This window comes from Melitaea cinxia, chromosome 15 (genome assembly GCF_905220565.1).
Source record: "Melitaea cinxia chromosome 15, ilMelCinx1.1, whole genome shotgun sequence".
Taxonomy (NCBI): domain Eukaryota; kingdom Metazoa; phylum Arthropoda; class Insecta; order Lepidoptera; family Nymphalidae; genus Melitaea; species Melitaea cinxia.
The window spans coordinates 11,099,857-11,116,254 of NC_059408.1; the positions used below are offsets into that span (position 1 = coordinate 11,099,857).

The 16,398-nt window shown below is 33.7% G+C and overlaps 2 protein-coding genes across 2 annotated transcripts in view; both read left to right on the plus strand.

The window, feature by feature from the left end:
* The window catches only part of LOC123660473 (protein lozenge-like), a 58,786-nt gene extending 55,623 nt beyond the window's left edge, over positions 1-3,163 (plus strand). Inside the window, exons 5-6 of the mRNA XM_045595545.1 lie at positions 1,463-1,594; positions 2,367-3,163. Coding sequence (XP_045451501.1) covers positions 1,463-1,594; positions 2,367-2,890 — 656 coding nt within the window. The 3' untranslated portion in view covers positions 2,891-3,163. The remainder of the gene's footprint in view (positions 1-1,462; positions 1,595-2,366) is intronic.
* A 5,345-nt stretch (positions 3,164-8,508) lies between these two features.
* On the plus strand, positions 8,509-15,064 carry LOC123660475 (pre-mRNA-splicing regulator female-lethal(2)D). The gene is made up of 4 exons (XM_045595547.1): positions 8,509-8,742; positions 12,605-12,729; positions 12,915-13,242; positions 13,999-15,064. Exons 1-4 carry the CDS (start codon positions 8,553-8,555, stop codon positions 14,256-14,258), a joined length of 903 nt encoding a protein of 300 aa, XP_045451503.1. The 5' UTR covers positions 8,509-8,552; the 3' UTR covers positions 14,259-15,064.
* The last annotated feature ends 1,334 nt before the right edge of the window (positions 15,065-16,398 follow it).

Here is a 16,398-nt window from a genome sequence, read left to right on the forward strand (position 1 = left end):
AGTGTCTGTTTGTAATATTAAAATAACCGCTTTTTACTAAATGCATATTGCTGTATACACGGTACATATACCAAAATAACATTTTTTTTACAATTTTTGTCTGTCTGTCTGTCTGTTTGTTCTAGCTAATCTCTAAAACGGCTGACCGATTTCTACGGGACTTTCGCTGGCAGATAGCTGATATAATAAGGCGTAACCTAGACTACTTTTATTTTAGAAATATGTATATTTGTTTTATAACTCAGCGAACTGAACAATAACTATTTTTCTAAATTCCACGCGGACGAAGTCGCGGGCACAGCTAGTTAATGAATTATATATAATACTAGCTGTGCTCGGGACTTCGACCGCATGGAAAAGTGACTACATGTTTAACGTGATTCTTTAAATTGGCATAACTTTTTTATTTACGAACCGATTGATATGAAACAAACACTAAATGTTAAACTAAACTTGCCACAATATATTAATAAAAACCACATCTACATTGGATTAGCCGTTTCTGAGATTAGCGTGCACAAACGCACAGACAAACAGGCAAAAATTCTGACAATCATTGTTTTGGATGCCATTTGCGTTGATAAAGGTCCCAATAATATTTTTTCTTATATATCTTAAATAAATAGTCAGCGACCCGTTACATTTTTATTATATGACTAGCTGACCCGGCGAACTTCGTATCGCCTAACATCGATTCTTTAATTTTATTAATTTTTTTTTCAGAATTTTTCTCTCCGTAAGTACCATCCTCGTACTTCAAGGAATATTTTAAAAAAAGAATTAGCGAAATCGGTCCAACCGTTCTCGAGTTTTGCGCTTAGCAACACATTCAGCGACTCATTTTTATATTATAGATGATATGATGATATTGATATAGTCATGTAGTAACATATTTTAAAATATATTTTATTAACAGTTGTGATAAAACTCTAAAGCCTTTTTGCATAAAAGATAAAGATGGAAACATAATCACTATACATATTGTGAATTTTAAAAAAATAATTAATTCAAAGCATTTATCGCTAAAACGTGCTGTGTGGCTACGGCACCAAAGAATATAGCCACCCCCTCTCTTCGCGTGGGTGTCGTAAGAGGCGACTAAGGGATAACAAGGTGCCACTACCACCTTGAAACTTAAGAAGCCGACCGATGGCAGGATAACCATCTAACCGCTGGCTTTGAAACACACAGGCCGAAGACGGGCAGCAGCGTCTTAGGTGCGAAAAAAGCCAGCCCTGCTGTCACCAACCCGCCTACCCAGCGTGGTGACTATGGGCAACACACATGAGTTCACGCATTTTTGGCGCGAACTTATGGAGGCCTATGTCCAGTAGTGGACTACAATAGGCTGGAATGATCGCTAAAACCTCGTAATGACAAAAATATGTTTAACGTTTCGTTGGTACACTATTATTTTCGTAATATTTTTTTTAAATAATGTTATTATCCATGCCATTTTCAGAGAATACTGGTAACATCCTCGGAGCAAGCGAGTGGAACACGGGCTACCCGTCTTCGACCTCCGTGTACCCATCATACGGGCCCCTTCAACCTGCCTACTACAAACCAGACCCTACGATACACATACCTGCGGGTAAGTATCACATTATCACGCTAAACCTATATTTAATTTAATCAAATATCCGTAAATACTACTCGTATTTTCCTAGAAACTGTAGAGTGTATGTATGTATTACTACAAACATTTTCCAAGAAAAGCAATATAAAATTCGTGATAAAAGCACTTGGTTGTTTTTAAGTTGCATTAATTATAATATTGGGTAATTTTTATTTCCTTTCATATAAGAACTTTTTGTTACCTATGTACAAAAACCATAATACATATAACTAAAAAAAAAACCATACGGTTTAAAATGACCACGTTTATGCACAGTGGTGACAGCAGCAGTGACTTTTCAATTAACGATCGCAGATCCCACCCAACTCACGACAAATGTTTTTATCTTTGATACAGATGAGTATCGTGGTCTGGACTTTTTGTGTTTGTGTCCAAAGTGTTACCACAACCAACAAACGACCCAAATGTAAAATATCAATCACCTTACTGATAATGGATTTTTATATGAATCCGACTTGTAGTTAGGTTTTTATTGTAAAGTATTAGATTTTTTTGCGAACGTCACTAAGGCCACGTGAGAGAAAAAAAAAACACTTAAATAACTTATCGATCTAGTCACGTCATCGAGTATTGGAAATATTTGACGATAATTATTAAAAAGCTATTATTATTTTTTTATATATACCGAACACTATTTAGCTTAGACTTAAAAAATGTGCATAAAATATTTTTAGAACTTAGTAGTTATTCTGAACAAATCTATAAAATTTGTTTGTCTCTATTACAGTTCTTCCTGAAATACCGCTTGGTCACACGCCAGACTACAGCGGGTTCCAGTCTAGCTCTACGGGATACGTAAAAGGAAATCCGAGCGCTACTAGCTGTACACTCACCGATCTAAACACACCAGCTATGACTACGCCGAGATATGACCCCAACTACATTAACTCCTGGCCAACGAACAGCTATAATTACCAATACAATAACATAAACAATAACCCCGCTTGCCTTCAATCTCATACTCCTTATATTAATTCAAACCCACAAATGATCCTTCCGAATTTGACATATTCAACTGTCAATCAGAATCAAATACATGTCCACTTACACAGTTCATCGGATAAGTACAATTTAGAACAATATATGCCGAGTGAAATAAAAATAAACGATATAGATGGCGGGATTTCTATTACAACGGAACTACCCGGTGCAGGGGAATCAAGCGGTCTAGTGCAAACTTGTGAATCTGCCGATGATGTTAAGCACGGACTTTATGGAGCGGGAAATCAAGAAGTTTGGCGACCCTATTGACAGTTCGCTACACCTCTACACGATAGTAATCAACATTCCATTGTACATATTGTGATATAATTTTGTGAAATAAACTTTTTATAGTTTCTAATTGTATAGAGATAATTTAGATATCAATTAATGTTAAACATTAATTAGATGATAATTGTTAATAAATGTATTCAAGTAATGATAAGATAAATTAACATTTCAAGTTATTTCGTTTTTCATTATCATTTAATTTGATGATTTTATTACAAAATAATAAAATACAAACAACTTCTGGAGACCAAATGTTTGGATGTGTTTTCATTTTAAATAGTTTTTTTTTAATTATATGTTATGGAGCTTTGTAGCCGTAACCGATACAATCGAAATGAAACCGGAAGAATATTAATAATGATACGTATCAAAAACCATATATACCGTCCCTGGTTTTTAACCGACTTCCAAAAAAGGAGGAGGTTCTTAATTCAAATGTATTTTACAAGCTATTATTTAACTTGCGATGTATGTAAGTTCGGGTGAAATCTTGTAACTCAATTTTGAAGTAGATGTCTTCAACCAACTGAGCTGAATTTTTGCGTACAAATTCAATTTAGATGACAATGCATGGTTAACTTTGTGACGTCATTCTAAATCCAACATAGCGGCATAACTATGATGGCGGACTAGATATTTTTAATGCATTTCTACAATATGGGTATCAAATGAAAGGGCTTGCTAAGAATAATTCGAATTAAGTGACGTCAATCTAAATCCAATATGGCGGACTAACTATTTATGCCTGACTATTTTAGTTCAACTATAATAACAGTTTTTTTCGAATAATAGACAGAGAAACATTCCAGCGATAATTAAAAAGTCAAAAATAAATTAAAAGTAAAAAACCTTTTTAAAAAACAAGCTTTTATTTGAATGCGATAAAATGAAAAAAAAAAATAATTTTTACTTTAACTTTTACTATCTTGTTATAAAGTCATTACATAATTTATGCGATATAAAAACTTGTCGCGAGATTTACTTGTCCAATTCAACAAGTAAATTAAATAAATTGATGTGATTGATTTTAACTATTAAAATTTTCAAACTAAGTAGGTAAATACGAGTAGTCAAATCTCGCGACAAGCTTCTCTATTTATATCTATTTTAATTTTTTATATCTACTTTATTAATTTAATATTAAGTTATCGACTATCCCTCGACTCAATCCCAGATTTACAATTTTTGTGAACAAAGTAGAATCATGGACACGATTTCTTTCCGGCCTTGGTTATAAACTAATAAAAAAATGTTTCGTTTTTCTTGGTCTGACCGTTCATACTTCTGTGTTAGGTATGTTTAATTTTTTAGTATAGTTAATTACTAATAAATTAAACATTTAAACCGTACGTGAAATGTATGAAAATTAAGGATTCGTATGTAATAGGTCTATTCGACCAATGTTTCTTTTTTTTATATTTTTCTTGCCTATTTTTTTTTTAATTATTACGTCTCAGCCTGAAATATCCCACTACTGGGCATAGGCCTCTTTCCCCATGTAGGAGAAGGATCAGAGCTTAATCCACCACATTGCTACACTGCAGATTGGCGGATATATTCCCTACTAAGAGTTACGATCGCTATCAGATGTACAGGATAATAACCGTGACCGACCGCTTAACGTGCTCTCCGAGGCACGGTGGGGAGACCCACAAGGACTAAAAACCAGACCAGAAATAAATATTTGTATAAACACAAATATTCACTCCGAGCGGGAATTGAATCCTAAACCGTGTCTGTGTTTCCGACACGGCACACGCACCATTACACCAGAGCGGTCGTCGTTAAGTGTTAATACAACAAAATATTATTAAATAATAATGCTAATGGTAATTCTGCTGATTTTCCATTTGACTCTATTAAAATGAAAATGTTAATTAGTCGAATGACAAAAAATCCATAATTGTTAGTAAAAATAAAATACAAAGATAAAAGCTTAATAACTAGTGTGTAACTATTTAATAACTCGCAAATGACCTCGTAATGTCACACACAGGCTCGACTAGCGGACAGTCCCCGCTATCGGCGATGACCCTCAAGACATTGTTGTGGCTGCCGCGCACTCGCCTTAAAAGTGAACTTGCTTTTTTGCGTAGAACGGCCGGGAAACTGGCGATCCCTGCGTGCGCGATTATACTAGAGACACTGCAGTACCGCGGCAGCCCCAACAATTCCCTGAAGCCGTAGTTGAACTGTAACGCAAGGCGTTATACGACCTCTATGTATAGTTGACCCATAAACTGCTCGTATAAAAAGAAGTGCAGCAAGCTTTAAAAAGCGTGATCTTAACCGGTGTTGAGTAACGAGCAAAACCAGCTATACCTGACAGTAAATCATTTAACATTAAGAAACAATCAAGGCCGTAACTGACAACATGTGTAGAACAGTTAAAATGACTTAATTTAATATGTCAATATTAGAAACTTGTACTTATAAGCAGTATTTCATCCGTTACTAACACAAATGTGATTTTAATATACCTCACCGGTATTTTGGAGTAAAAAGGAAAACATAAGTAAGTATATTAATATTAATAGATCAAAATACTCTACGTGGAGAAAGAGGCCTATGCCCCCAATGGGATGATACAGGATAAATGCATGCAATGTAAAAACTTACTGAAATAACTACTGTGATCATAATAAAACAATACATTATTTTTTGTAATAGCGTATAATGTAAACGAAACAACGGTTTTGTTCTCTAACTTCATTTGACATCGACGTGTACAGTACAGTATTATTAGAGGGTAACTCAAAAAGTAGGACTCGTCAGATCTCGGTCAAATTTCAATGACTATATGACAAGCAGTAATATTCGATTAAAAATAATTATCAAAATCTATCTGTCCATCCAGTAAAAAGTTAAAAAATACAGTTGAATTTGGAACCTCCTCTTTTTTTTGAAGTCGGTTTAAAATGTAATAAAATTTTGTCATTCGCGAAAAAACGGCAGTATGCAAGAAACGTATCCCGCAGATCATATGCGATGCAACACATTTGCTGAAAAAACAAAGAGAATATCTGAATATGTAGACTGTAGGCTACAGTAGGATACAGTAGGGTCAGAAGATACGGCGCTCCACACGCTGGAGATGTGCGCCGCTTGGAAACCGCAGCGACGCACGCTTTCAGCGGTTCCTGGATGGGATCTCTCGCTGCCAAGTGTCGTAAAGGCCATGCTTGACAGCGAGAGGTCGTGGCAGGCGGCGGTTTCCTTCTGCAAAGAGGTAATGACGCAGAAGGAGACCGCGGAGCGGGCCAGAGAGGAAGACGCCTCTACTGGCCCACTCCGGCGCAGACGTACGGGGGCAAGGAGGAGACGGTTTGCCCACCTCCTCCCCCCCTCGTAATAGTGGGGTAGCCGACCGATAGTCGGGGGACTTTCGGCCGACCGGACGACACGACCCCACACGTCTGAGGGGTGGCCTAGTTGTGAGTGAGGCCACCCCACCATTGTGCCGGGGCCCGGAAGCTTTGCCCGGGCCTACCGCGGGGGCGAGGTGGCGAATGCCAGCGCGACCCCATCTTGCCCCACCCAGGTGGACGACTGCTCACACGTGGTGGTTTTTTAGTCAGTAGGAGTCTCACATAACCCTCTGGCGCCCCCGCGCTGGAGGGTGTCCATGATGGATTTTCCTTACGTAAAAAAAAGGATACAGTAGGGTAGTAAAACCCAGGGCCGGATCTACCGTATGGCTTTTTGGGCTAAGTCAATTCAAAATCAAAAATAGACTGTAATGCGAAAGAATTCATAATTTTATTAAATTAAACAGATCCTATGGTTTGCAGCTCTGCGAATCCTACGATTAATCAAACCCATTAACTTCATTTAATTCTAGTCTACGTTCAGGTGTTGCTACTTCGAACTGACAGTTAAAATATTCAGCTGCCATTACACATTCATCTCAATCGTGGTGAAATTAGGGGGCCCTCTAAGTAGTTTTAGACCAGGGCCCCCTAAACTCACGGTCTGGCCCTGGTAAATCTTAAGGATTTAACATACATAAATAATAATTTATTTGCTCAAATAATAATAATAAGAAAATAATTTATTTGCTCAAATTATGTGGTTTACATTATCTAGAAAAAAAATAATCGTTTAGACTTGATATTTGGTAATTGAGATCAATAACGAATATTATGCATTAAGCATGCTATATCCTTGAAAAATAAAATAAAATAAATTGAATTTTACACCGATTACAACAATCAAAACTATTAGTAGCATCCACTGACAATCCGACGTACTAATCGTGATACTACTTGAGCACGGTCTTACAGACTGTGCACTTGAAGCATTTTGATGTTGTCGTATGTGAGCTATCCTGTCCTCCTCATAATCATGACAGAACTAACTGTCGAGGTTTTGTTTAATATATCTCGTTTGCGGTGTTAAGGACTGTGTCTTTTTTTTCCTAATTTTTATCACCTAGTCCTTGGTGACTGGAAATTATTTAATTGGATGTTATTTAATTTTTGCATTAAACTAATGTTTTCATGAAAGATATAAAACTTTATTCTTTGTGTTATTCACTTCAGCTCGCATAATTAATGGACCAAACGTCAGAGAATCCATTGTATCTTTTCAATTTGTAGTATAAAGTGTGTGTAATATTCTTGTTTTCGTTGTTAGTATCAGTTGTTACTTATTTTTTTTAAATTCTTAGCTTTTTGAAAATGAAATAAAACGTAAGACAGACCTCATTCAATATAATTGTGTTTGCAGGCAAACGAAGAAAAACTGACTTCAATTATATCGACATGTAATACAACGTAGGTAGACGAAAAAATAGTCAAGTAAATACGCATTATCAAAGATAACTCAAAAAGTTGTAATCAGATCTCGATGAAATTTAAATGCGACCACATGATAAATATCGGCTTTCCATTAAATTAAAAATCATTAAAATCGGTTATCATTCATCATTACAGCCTATACAGTCCACTGCTGGACACAGGCCTCCAAGGACAAGTCCACGCCAAAAATAACGCGAACTCATGTGTTTTGCCCATAGTCGCCACGCTGGGCAGGCGGGTTGGTGACCGCAGGGCTGGCTTTGTCGCACCGAAGACGCTGCTAACCGTCTTCGGCCTGTGTATTTCAAAGCCAGCAGTTGGATGGGTATGCCGCCATCAGTCGGCTTTTTAAGTTCCAAGGTGGTAGTGGAGCCTTGTCCTAGAAATTAGAATTACATAAATAATTTTTAATTTATAGTATGTAGTAAAATTAACAAATTTAATAACAAATTTAAAAAAGGTTCATTATTTTAATCATTTTTCGTATAAATTATTAATTAGCTGCGTACATGCTTGTTGTAGGCAACACCAGTTAAATCTGGCTACGTGATAAGATGGCGTCTTTTAAATAAGAGTAACTCGCATTCTTAAAGAAAACATATATTTATAGTGATAGTTTAAGTGTATTTATTTATCTTTGTAGTGTAGTTTTAAATTGTTTATTTATAAAACAACACATTAAACATGTGAGTATCTCGTATTTCATGTTGTATTTGTAGTAGCTGCGTCATTGTTGCAGGTTTCTGATAACGGCGGATAATAGCAAACAATCCTATTTCTCGATTTAATAGAGCTCGTTTACTTGCAGTTGAAAGAGCCTCTTAACATATAGTGAGAAGGCAATGTCCGAAGAGTCGGAACGGCACGGGGAGTCGGCGAGTGACGGTGTCTCTGGCGGCGTCACAAACGTGGCGCGCGTGTTGTTGACCTCGGTCCAGCTCGACACCACATCCGCGGAGTCACTGCGCGCCTCGTGGAGAACCCAGGACTTGTACATTGATCATCTCGAAACGTTGAACAAGCAGTTGGAAGGTATTTACGAAAACGTTACATCGGCTTGGTAGTGGTCACGGTCGGCGATCTCCGACCCGCGTGATGATTACGTGCAAACACTATTTAGTTACTCTATATCGACAATGCTTTAACTAAAATTAGTGATACTGTTATCATAAAATGTTCAATAAAATGATACTGTGAAATTGAAATGTTAGTTATAAAAATATGTGGTACGGGGTGTATTTAGGGTGTTTAATTATGACGAATAAAGAAGAAAGGTGTTATGCTGTGTAAGAGCGGTGCCAGTGGAGTGATCTGTGGAAGTGCTTACATCGTGTCAAGGCAGCAAGCAAAGTGTTTCTCCAAGTTTTCTTGGAGTTGTGTTAAAGTTCAGTGCCATAAAATTATAACTAATAATAATGAAAGAGTCGGGAGATGAAGGCAGTACTTCGTCTTTTTGTCAACATAAAAAAGTAAATATGCCTATCTTACTTATGCTGTTTTCAAATTAAAACCAATCACATACATGCTTTCCTATGTAAGGGTTTAGTAAATTATCATATGAAAGAATGTATAAATATTATATTGGATTTCTCTCATATTGACCACTTATTAAAAACATATACATTTTGTAGCTATAATATTATTTCTATGGGTTTACTTTTTGTACTGTATGTAATATTTAGTTACTTTGTTTTGTAACCAAAATTCCATGTCTAAACTTGAGGAGTTTTACATTTAAAATGTATTAAATATATGTTATATAGTATAGTAATGTGAAAAGTATATTAAAATCCGAAAAAAAAAAAAAATTCTTTGTCTATACTAATTCTAAGTCTTTATAATTAATCTTAACTCTAACTCTTGTTTGTAATGAGACAGATTTTGGTTTCCCATATGATAAGTTTTCAAACTTGTCAGACACTTGTTATTATAACTGATAAATTGGATAATGGACTTAAAATAGTTCAACTCGCCATTTTTATAACTTATATTATTGATAATTTAATATTATTCAATAAAAACATACTTTAAAACATTTTAACAGACAACAATAGATAGATAGATACTCTTTATTGTACACAACAACAATCAACACAATAACATTACAAATAAAAAAAAACAGTCTACAAAGGCGGTCTTATCGCTAGAGTAGCGATCTCTTCACAATACTAAAATAAAAACTTCAAATTGTTCAACTTAAGATAATACATGCAAAATTATTGTACAACTATATTTTTTTAACCCTTATATATAATTGTTTTTACTTTCTAAGCGTCATTATGAGTGAACTCCACTGTAAAATTATGTGTTAACAATGGTGTATGAGCAGTGTCTTTAAATATATATATTTTTATTATTTATGCTTTTATCATTAGAATGCATGTTATTTAGCTTCATTTAAAATTAACTATATACATGAATTTTTTAAAATCAAGAACTTAAAATACTAAATAGTAAGTGCCAGTTTTTATCTGTTGATAAAGCTTCCTGGTGTACAATAATATCCAAGAGATAGTAATAAAAGTATGAAACAGTGAAGTGAAACAGACCCTAAGTTTCTGCTTGTAAATTTTTTTCATAAACTTGTTTATGTGATAAGTTTAATGATTTATTTTATTTTCTTGAGTTACATAAAATTCATGTGTTTAATTAAAACTAAGTTTAAGACTTTTAAATTCATATAAAAAGCTATATATATATATGAATTAATTTATTATTACGGCTTTTTATTATCTACTAAATTATCTTTCATTGCTAGCTCGAACATAAATATTGTTTTGGTGTTGTTATAATTTAAATTTAAGTTATAAACTTATATCTATAAGTATTACAGATATGATTCTCTGATGTTTTTTTCTCTCTCTGTTATTATTTTTATCTGATATTCAAATAATGACAAAAAATTCTTTGAAACTAAAAGAAAATAAAAGTATATACAAATTTGAAAATTGTAAATTTGTTAATGTCCAATTACTATATTATATAACTAATTTGTTTTGCTATCTAATCAAATAGTTCAAATTCTGAACATGTCTAGTTCAAAATTAAATGGTACGTAAGTAAAATAAATTGCTTTTTTTTAATATAGAAAATGGGCTTAAATTGTTAACTCAATATTATATTAAAATTGTTCTTACATTTGATGTCTCTTTAAATGTTCAACTGATCTTAAACTAGTAGTAGACCTTAGCTTAAAGCTAGTTAAATTAATTAGTAAAGGTAACTTACAACATGTTCTGTTCGTTCTTGATATCAAGATCTTGATGATTATTAGGATTTTTGCAATTAAGTTGCTGTTTTTTAATTTATTGCAATCAAATTCTGTGGGTCAAGTGGTTGCAAGAATGATTTAATATTGATTGATTAAAAAATACAATACACAAGCTATGTGGCTACGGCAGTAAAGAATATAGCCACCCCCTCTCTTCCCTTGGGTGTCTTAAGTGGCGACTAATGGACAACAAAGATCCAATACCACCTTGGAACTAATAAAACCAACTGATGCCGGGATAACCATCCAACTGCTGGCTTTCAAATATACATGATGAAGACGGGCAGCAGCGTCTTCGGTGCGACAAAGCCAGCCCTGCAGTCACCAACCCGCCGCCCAGCATGGTGACTATGGGCAACACACATAAGTTCCCGCCATTTTTGACCCGAACTTCTGAAGGTCATGTCCAGCAGTGGACTGCGATAGGCTGAAGTAATGATGATGATGATGATGAAAAAAATACAATTTAATTAGTTACTTAATGATAACTAATCTTATAAAGAATCCTATTATTTATTTATTGAGATATAGTGCACAGCAGGATTATATCCTGTTCTAAATTTGAAACAGCCCAACTTAGCTCCGTAACCTCAACCTTACAGAATAACACAGCTAAGTAACGCTGCTCTCAAGTAGTATTGTGTTCCTGTTGGTGAGTAATGGTGACCAGAGCTCCTAGGAAAAGTCAGGGGTAGGGTTGACTAGGCGCTCGTGATGCCTGTATATGTGACACCTTCTGGTTTTGCAAATGTTCTTAGGCTATGGTAACCACTTACCATCAGGTGAGCTGTACGCTTGTTTTCCAATATAGTCTATATGACTCCTTCTTTCAAAAAGACTAAAGTGAAAGACAAATTGGATAATTATACAGAATAAAATAATTAACATGTTGATCACATAATTTGTAGCATATAGAACATTTTGTGTAGTCAATAAATGAAATTATCAATTTGCTAAACACAATGTCATAATCACCCATTTTATATGAAAATGTTATAATTGATAAATTACATAGTATAAAACAAAGTCGCTTCCTGCTGTCTGTATGCTTTGATCTTTAAAATGACGCAATGGATTTTGATGCGGTTTTCTTAAGTAAATAGAATTATTCCAGAGGATGGTTTATATGTATAGTACATATCTAATATAGTAAAGGAACACTGAAAGTTTTTGCAACCGTGAGAAGTCGGGCTTGTTGAAAATAAAATAAATGTCAGTCTTATATTTATTTTAAAAAGAATATAGTAACAGATTTATTAGAAGTTAATAGAGAGTATTTAATAAGTAAGTTAAGATCAATTTAATAGATTTTCATTAATGTAATGTAAAAAATGTTGTTTTTAAAATAATACTATTGTAACTTAAATTAGTTAAGGTATTGTCGATTAATACAATTGTATATTAGATTTTAAGTAAAATAAATGTCTGATTTTAATGGACTTGTAATATGTTCAGATTGTATCGGTAATTGTGCCACTTATAGTCATGAAATTTAGTTTTTTTCGATTATTTAATGGTTGTTATTAAATTAATGTGTTGTGCTTTGTTTAGATCTACACTATTTGACAATTGTTATTTAACTTATCTCTACTATGTAAAACATATAAAATTTTATCTGTGTAGGAAGCTTGGAAAAGGCGAAAGAGGTAGAAGATAGGATTAAACAACAATATGCTGAATCACAACATAGAGAAAAAATTCTTGTTCGAAGGCTTGCAGCTAAGGAACAGGAAATACAAGACTATGTAGTAAGTTTTAATCTAAACTTGTAGGGTTTATGCTGCCATTATATTATTGTGAAAATACTGGTATAAAACTACATTTATTTTCTCCCCAATAAATGCTTTAATTATTAAGTTATCTAGTTATAATTTTTTTAAGTATAATTCTTGAATTACAAAAAATATAAACATGTGCCAATGTTACATTACAGAGTCAAATTACTGAATTAAAATCATCACATGCGAGTCTCAACGGGAGACCATCACTCTTAGATCCAGCAGTTAATATGCTCATTTTGAGATTGAAACAAGAGTTGACGTCAACAAAGGCGAGGCTCGAGGAAACCCAAAATGAATTGTCTGCTTGGAAGTTCACACCTGACTCTAATACAGGAAAGAAACTTATGGCTAAATGTAGATTACTGCATCAGGAGAACGAGGATTTAGGACGAATGACATCTAGTGGTCGGATAGCAAAGTTAGAGGGTGATCTAGCATTACAAAAAAGTTTTAGCGAAGAAGTAAAGAAATCCCAATCAGGTATGGTGCCTAATATAATACATAAATTTGTAATCTTTACATAGTATAAAACAAAGTCGCTTTCCACTGTCTGTATGCTTAGATCTTTAAAACGACGCAATGGATTTTGATGCGGTTTTCTTTAGTAAAAAGAGTAATTTCAGAGGAAGGTTTATAATACATGCATACTTTAGTAGACGAACACTAATAGTTTTAGAGGTTTCTGATGTGATGTCGTAAATAAACACTTTTTTTTTACGCTTACTTGAAAATATTTATTTTATGTTTTATATCAGCATTTCACCCATTCATCGCTGGGGGTTCCTCTAGTATTGATACACAATGCATAATTCTATTTCGTAAATAATATTGAGACATGGTACTAGCAAGATATTCTCCTAAAGATCTAAGCAGCCTGCCCGTGGAAGTAGAAAGAAGATTAAGGAATCTTACAGAAGATTTCAGCTAAATAATACTGCTCTTGTATTGTTGTGTTCCTGTGGTGAATAAGGTGACCAGAGCTCTTAGGGAAGGTCAGGGAAAGAGTCCGGTAACTGCTTATCATCAGGTGGGCCATACATTTGTTTGCCGCCCGTTTTGAAAAAAAAATTATGTTTGTAAGATTATCTAGTTATGTTACCCTATATCCCAATCCCAAAAACGAAGTGTTAAACCTCAGTTTTCGAGACAGAAGATAGTTTCAAAATTATACCTAATTTTTTTGTTTCAAACTGTTCTAATAATATTATTAATTGAGATATATTTATATCATTCCAGAGTTAGACGAATTTCTGCAGGAGCTTGATGAAGATGTAGAGGGTATGCAGAGTACGGTGTTATTCCTGCAACAGGAGTTACGGGCCACACATGCCACTGTGAACGGTAATAGACCTTCCACACCTACTGATAAACGGACATACTCGGGCAGTGAGTGTAGCGACACACCGGTCAGCAAGCGAAGGCGCGCCTCAGTCCTATCTCTTGACTACAACGAGGACGAGGAGCCTCTCACAGTGACCAACGGCGATGCCGAATAGCCCCGGACAAGAGTGTTCCTAAGAACACGCTACTTCAAATAGTGAAATTTTGTGAATTATTGTTATCAATTACTACCGCAAGTATTTCGTTGACTCAAAATTGATTTTGAATAATTATTGTGAGTGATTATCAGCAATGTCAAAGTAATTAAAAAACACTCTTATGGTGTCACTCACTACAAATGGAATGCTTCTGTATTAGGATATATTGAAGTGTATTCTATTAAATCTAAAAAAATATGTACTTTGTTAGAGGAGAAAATTTATATAAACGAGCTGTGTCATTTCCATTGACAATGAATTGGTGATGATTGTGTTGAGGTGAAAATGATATAAAAACATTTGGGTTAAACTATAGTTTGCGTTTTATGCACAAGAGTGGACCATGTGATCAGAGTAATGGTGAATCGTTTTTGACATTGTTTTATACTTATGATGAATATGAAGACAAACACTCAGTTGACAATTTTATAATTTATTTATGTAAAGTGCATTACTTAATTGTGATATATTAGAGAAATCTAATTATATATAAATTATGAGCAATAATAATAATAATAATGTGTTTTGTTGCCAAATTACATTGTTTTATGGCATTTGTTTTTTTTTTGTGCCACAGTTGATAAAATAATTATAAAGTCGAGTCCATGATATGTGTAGCAATAATGTCAACACCAAGCCTAATATATTATTAAATGTCACGTTTTTATTGAATTTGTGACTTTCTACATACAAATGTTTCTATTTTCAAATTACAATTAATGTGTATATATATAGAGCTATGTTAATAAACATATTACTGGCATATATTTAATTGTATCATTTAAAAATTAATATTTTGAATAATATGTATGTATGTATGTGAATGAATCAATCAATCAATCATTCTAACGTGTTTGTTTTGTAACACTTGTATGTCTCAGGCATAAAAAAAAATATGTTACCTTCTATTAAATTTTTAACCAGAAAAATGTTTTAAATGCTGCATAGAATTAAACTTTGAGTCGAGATAGTATAGCTGAGAGTTTATAAACTATTCAGTACTTAAAGTTTAATTTATTTTTATTTATCCTGTAAGATGATGTTAAATTCAATGTTAAGGCAACATGGAATAATTTGATTTTTTGTCTTAGTAAAAATGAAATTCCTGAATTTTTTTAAATGAAAAGTTTGTTTAGTTATTTGAACATTTTATTTTTAAAAACTTAATTTTAATAGAAAATCGGATGGTTATTTGGCCTCTTAGACCGCTGTTGCATATTAGTCTAAGATCCGAACTAAACCCATCTCTTTAATAGATAAAAATTAAATAATTATCTTCTTTGTATGTCAAAGATAAATCGCGAAAGGATTAGCTGGGAAATTTCTGGCCAGCCTATATTATAATTGTCAACCGTCATTTAAACCAGATTTTTAATAGACTACTATGTCATATTTGCAAAGAATCAGTGCTTGTTTTGATGTAAGATTTATATATTAAACACGTGAGTGAAAGTAATTATTATCAATATATATTAATATACCTGAATATATCTACTAACCCAGTAGTTATGCCAGTAAAGTAATAGACAACCCAACGTTTGCATTTTATACAGGCTTTAGGTATACTGTCAGTAGGTATTAAATTTATTCTTTAAACTCGTAGGTGCATTTCTAAATAAAAATATTTTTTTTCAATTATGAATTAAATATAGCCTAGGCAGGAATTTTTCAGTCAAACCTTTCGCGATTTTTTTTTCGATATACTAAAGTAAATCTGTGCCTCCTGTGACAAGTGATATAGTTCGTGTCATGTAAAAAGAACGCTGGCCTTGAAGCTGCGCAGAAGCGATTTATCGGTCTATTTGGTGGTACGGCCGGTACGGCGGTGCTTGCCGGTGTGCTTATTGGTTGGACAGTTCGACGTCGACTCAAAATATTATCGCGCACAAAAGTTTTAAATTACAAAATTCTCCATTTACTATTTATTTCACTAAAAAACAAATATCAATTTATCATTTTAAACACATAAAAACTATCAGATACGAACATCGAGAGTACAGATAATTAATATTTTTGAATACGACATTTCAATAACTAAAAAATTTGTCATTGCTTTTGTTTAAAAAAAATATGTGATTTTGTAAAGTGATAATTATTA

What these genes read in the sequence shown, in the direction of transcription:
- LOC123660475 (XM_045595547.1), top strand. Translation starts at nt 8,553, where the DNA reads ATGTCCGAAGAGTCGGAACGGCACGGGGAGTCGGCGAGTGACGGTGTC. An exon ending in GTTGAACAAGCAGTTGGAAG is followed by an intron (nt 8,743 to 12,604) that starts GTATTTACGAAA and finishes TTATCTGTGTAG; the next exon opens with GAAGCTTGGAAAAGGCGAAA. An exon ending in AGGAAATACAAGACTATGTA is followed by an intron (nt 12,730 to 12,914) that starts GTAAGTTTTAAT and finishes GTTACATTACAG; the next exon opens with AGTCAAATTACTGAATTAAA.